We start from the raw sequence: 4,725 nt of genomic DNA on the forward strand, positions 1-4,725 counted from the left end.
AAAAAAAAAAAAAAAAAGCCAATGAAACGATTTCCAATGATATTCAGTATACTTAAAGATCAGTGTCTAACTGTCATCAGAGGGGCATCATGCAGCAACTGCTGGGAATGGATGCAGAGACCCACAGCCAAACACTATGTAGAGCTCTGGGAACCAACCCTGCTCCCTCAGAAGAGGGAGGACACACTATCAAATTTCGAGGGGTTAAAGATATCAGGAGAACAAGACTCACAGCATCAACTAACAGGAATCATATGGGCTTAAAGAGCCAGAAGCAACAAACACAGACTGATCTAGGTCCTGTATGGGTCTGACCTAGGTCCTTTGCACATATATTATGGTTGTGCAGTTTGGTGTTCTTGCGGGAGTCCCAACAGTGGGAGTTGGAGGGTGGCTGTGACTCATTTGCCTTAGCCTGTGACCCTTTTCTTCCTACTGGGTGTCCTTGTCCAGCCTTGGCATGAGTGAGAGTTTATGCCTAGTTTCATTGTAACCCCTTTATGCTCTGTTCAATGATATGGATGATATCCATGGGGGGCCTGATTTTTTTTTTTTTAAGAGAAATGAGTGGATTTGGAGGAGAAAGGAGGTGGGGGTGAGGTATTGGGAGTAATGGAGGGAGGAGAAATGGCAGTCAGGATATAACATATGAGAGGGAAATAGAAAGATCCACTTAGTGCTCTCTGTATGTGCAGGGTCTGTAGAGACTACCTCAGAGCATGGATAGCTTTTAGTTAAATCATTTAAAAGCACAGAATAAAGAGGGGATATTAAAAGATGCGAGAGAGAGAGAACACTTAAAAATCACTTTTAAAGGCAGTCCTAACAGATCAAGACTTGGTTATTTGACAGAAACTTTTAAAGCCAGCAAAGCCCTGAAAAGATGTAGCAAGTTCCCAAAGAGCACAAGTGTCAAGCCACAACACTCCTCCCAGAAAAGCTACTGAACTGAAGGAGAAATAAAATTAAGTTTTCCAAGGCAGAAAAAGATGATACGACGGCTTGAAACTACCTCTTTCATGAAAAAGATAATCCAACATGGAAAATGAAATGATTTTCCACCAGCAGCACAACCGATTAAATTCAGGTAATTGAACATAACTCCTAACAGCTCAGACATTTATGTGAACAGCCAGCTTTCACTTTTTGTTTCCAGCTGAAAAAGAAAAAATGACTCGGCCAAGAATTCTGGAGTGCCAACATGCTCCTAACACTTAATAGCTGGTCATCCTGAAGTCACTAGGGGCAGACCGACCTTTCCTCTAGGATAAAGTTGAAGGCTGCTTCTAACTTACTTAAAGTCAAAGCATCAAAACCCAGACTGCTACCCAAGCACAGCACAGATCTCACAGGCTTGTCGTCTAGGCAAACGAGGGAGCTAACACCCAGCACAACCTGCCTCTAATGAGTCTGCTGCACACAATCAAGGCAGTCCTTTTAGTTTTTTTTCTTTGACTCCCTCTCATGCACAGGATCTGAGCCTTGTTTTCCACTCTCTACTGACCCGCCCATCATTCCCTTCCCATTTAAATCCTTGGCCACCTAAAAAGGACACATGACAGCTGTATATCTGGGAACTATCCCTCACACGAGCTCCCACTGTCCAGTTTTCCCCTAATACTATATTTTTCAAGGCCCGTAAGTGTGGTCGTAAAGATGAAATGGGTCACCCCACCCCCATTCAGGAAAATGAACAGAAAATACTTAAAATGGTTCTTAGCCAGGAGCATTTTATCCCTTATTCACTAGTGGTAAATGAGTCAGATATGAGTTGGCCAAGAAAAGGGCCGCCTTACCCAGAATCTGAGTTTGAAATGAGTCATCTCACTCCAAACACCAATATATCGTCCAAAATAACTGGCAAGAATTTCCTATAAAAAGAATTTGCCTTTGCTCTTTTCCATCCATTTAATTCTGATTTTTTTTTTCTAATTTTTCAATTTCCTGTGTGATCACAATATTGCATTCACAACAAAAGCCCAGGGGCATTTCCTTTATCTTTGCCTGCTGAGCAGGAAGACAGATCTGATAGCAATTCTTGGTCAATTTCTCCATTCCCCACCCCACCCCCATCTCTCCATCATCTCTTCCATGAGGGTCATACACAAATTAACTGAAACACACGATCTGGTTCTAGGAGATTTTTTTTTCCTGCTCCTTTGTTGAATGAAATACAAAAACATAGAAAATAGTTCAAGTCAAACCATTTTCCCCCCTCACAGGAAAAAAACCTCACAATTGGTATACTCGGCCTCAAAAGAATAAACAGACATGAAACCGGGCTTCCCCTCTGCCTTCCTGCTCACCAGGACACTGGTACTCCCTACATACCATCAGTGGAAGATTAGAGTCACTGTGGACCAAAGCTTGGTTCATTCTTATAGATTATTCAGAGCCAAGCACGTGATTTAGCACAGGATAAGCAAATATGCTTGTAGAGGCAACTCCTGCCAACGTGCCAAGGGTTTTTATATTGCTTGGGGTTCACAACATCTCATATTATTGTTAATTATTCCAAGCTCTGCAATTTCATGGGCAGAACTACTTAGAATTCACTTCACCCAGGGTGGAATTCGCCTCATTTTTCTGTATTAAATGGCTTCTAAAGAATAGCTTGGCTCTTTTATAACCAACACTAACAGATGTTAGTTTCCTCAGTTTTATGGCCCTCAGATGACAGACAACTAACTGGTTTTGGCCTTGGGAATAATTGCAACACCTTTGGATTATGAACTTGGTTCAGTTCTTAGCTGGAAACAGCAGGGAGCGAGTTCATAATATCAAAAAATGTAAAATACGTTTTCCCTTCCCCCAGATACTGCAAGCGAACGCCTTTCAATTCAGCAATACACCATTGCTCCCTACACCGAGAGTCTTCTCCTAAAGTGCTTATAGCAAGAGAAAACACAGACAGAAAAGTGAAATCTCTTATTCAATTTATCAACTGTTTGGGCCCAAACAAGATGTTAAATCCATTACACTTGGAGTACCCAGGGACGGTAAAGAGTCCAGACTGTTCACACTGGTGCATTTGGGGAGTGACAGGCTCCATGTAATTAGCAGTGCTGTTAACTGGTGGGAGGAGTTGGAGTTCCTTCTCAGAAGCAACTTAAATGTGAGTGTGAGTCTCGGCGTTTCTTCTGTGTCTTGCCTGACGCATGTCCTGAGAAAGGATGTCACCTTGCAATTCGCTGTCGAAAACACCAGTATGGCTTATCACTTGCAGTACACTGGGCAACTTTCATTGTAAGGAAGTATTGAGTGAAGTGTGGTTGCCATGATGAGAGAACGGGTAGGGAAATATTACCAACTGACCACGATTTCTTTAAAGGTAAACAAGTAAGCCCTGCATGACCCCCAATCTATGTACATAGAAAAAGAAATTAAGAACGTTCTCCTCTTACACGATAAAGTCAGGCTCAGTTCTTCTTCATTAACATCCCCGTCTCCTTGATAAACATCTCCCATCACTATCCTTATAGACCTCAAGGAGACTCACATATGTATAAAACGGCTAGCCCTTGATTAACATCCCACACAGCTTCTGCCTTCCTGTGTTCCCTTTGTTATAGCAGAGATTTCAAATGTTGAGAGAAAGAAAGAGAACATCTGGGAAAACAGAGATAAGGAGGAGGAGTTGGGTCCCCAGGCAGCTCTCTCCACAGCGGTCTGCACTAAATTATCCGACAAGGAGCGATATTTCTCACTCTCGATCTCAGCGCCTTTCTCTGGGAACCACGTCTGGGGAGCCACGTCCTCCAGGTTTTTCTTTTTAGAAGGAACGAGACAGTTGAGCTCTCCACCGCCTGTACCATACACTCTGCCATCTGTGGCTTTGGAGAAAACAGGTAGAGGAAGCAGGAAGAAAGTTCCAGAATGCCAGCAATGAGTCTGGACTTACGGTTAGATGTCACTAACCACATTGTTCCCTCGGGTTGGATCCATACCTGCCATCTTCCTGAGCAAATGGCTGTTCCACATCTACCGTCAGGGAGGCTAGTGCAGAGACCGTCTCTGTCTCCTCTTGCAGCTGAGAAGCAGGCAGAGCACAGCCCCTTGCAGCAGCCACCATCTTGATCGACTTCCAATACTTGCCTAGAAAAAAAAAATCACATATTTGGAAGAAACTTTAGTTAGATAATAATAACAATATGATTACAGGTTCAAGTCCTTTCATTACTGCGCTATAATTTGGTTTTTGAACTACTGTGATTAAGTCCTTTTCAAGGGATCTAAGAAGGCCAAGTGGTGAAGTACTCACATTCCCAAGCCAAGATCTCTGCCTTGCTTGGAAAACAATAAAGAAAGAAAGAATCCATGGCCCAATGAACTTGCTAACAGAATGACAGCTGTCCCTACAACTAAATAAGGGCTCTAGGCATCATGCCCTTTGGGAAACCCTCAAGAGACCTGGACGTAGGAGTTCTCCTGGAGAAAAATGAACAAAATAGTAATGCTAAAAATTGCTACTTGAACAATTAACCTTTTTTTTTTTAAATGAAGTGGGAATACCATAGAAAAAGAAAAACCTGGAGATGCCAGCTAAATTGAACGGCACCTTCGCCAGAACAATCAGGTCTGTTAGTCCTGGATGTTCTTTCCTTCTCAACCTCAGGGTGTGTACTAGAACAATAATTCATCTAAAACTTTAATATAAGTTCTTGCTGATGTTGGAATTCTTCTTCTTCTTCTTCTTCTCCTTCTCCTTCTCCTCCTCCTCCTCCT

At 42.6% G+C, this 4,725-nt stretch overlaps 1 protein-coding gene across 13 annotated transcripts in view; it reads right to left on the reverse strand.

Annotated features, from left to right (window-relative positions):
- The window catches only part of Hdac9 (histone deacetylase 9), an 822,768-nt gene that overhangs the window by 16,702 nt on the left and 801,341 nt on the right, over window positions 1-4,725 (reverse strand). For all 13 annotated transcript variants that reach the window (XM_021201632.2, XM_029540516.1, XM_029540526.1 and 10 more), the window contains one exon: window positions 3,948-4,095. In XM_021201632.2, coding sequence (XP_021057291.2) covers window positions 3,948-4,095 — 148 coding nt within the window. The remainder of the gene's footprint in view (window positions 1-3,947; window positions 4,096-4,725) is intronic.

Source organism: Mus pahari, chromosome 7 (genome assembly GCF_900095145.1).
Source record: "Mus pahari chromosome 7, PAHARI_EIJ_v1.1, whole genome shotgun sequence".
Classification (NCBI taxonomy): domain Eukaryota; kingdom Metazoa; phylum Chordata; class Mammalia; order Rodentia; family Muridae; genus Mus; species Mus pahari.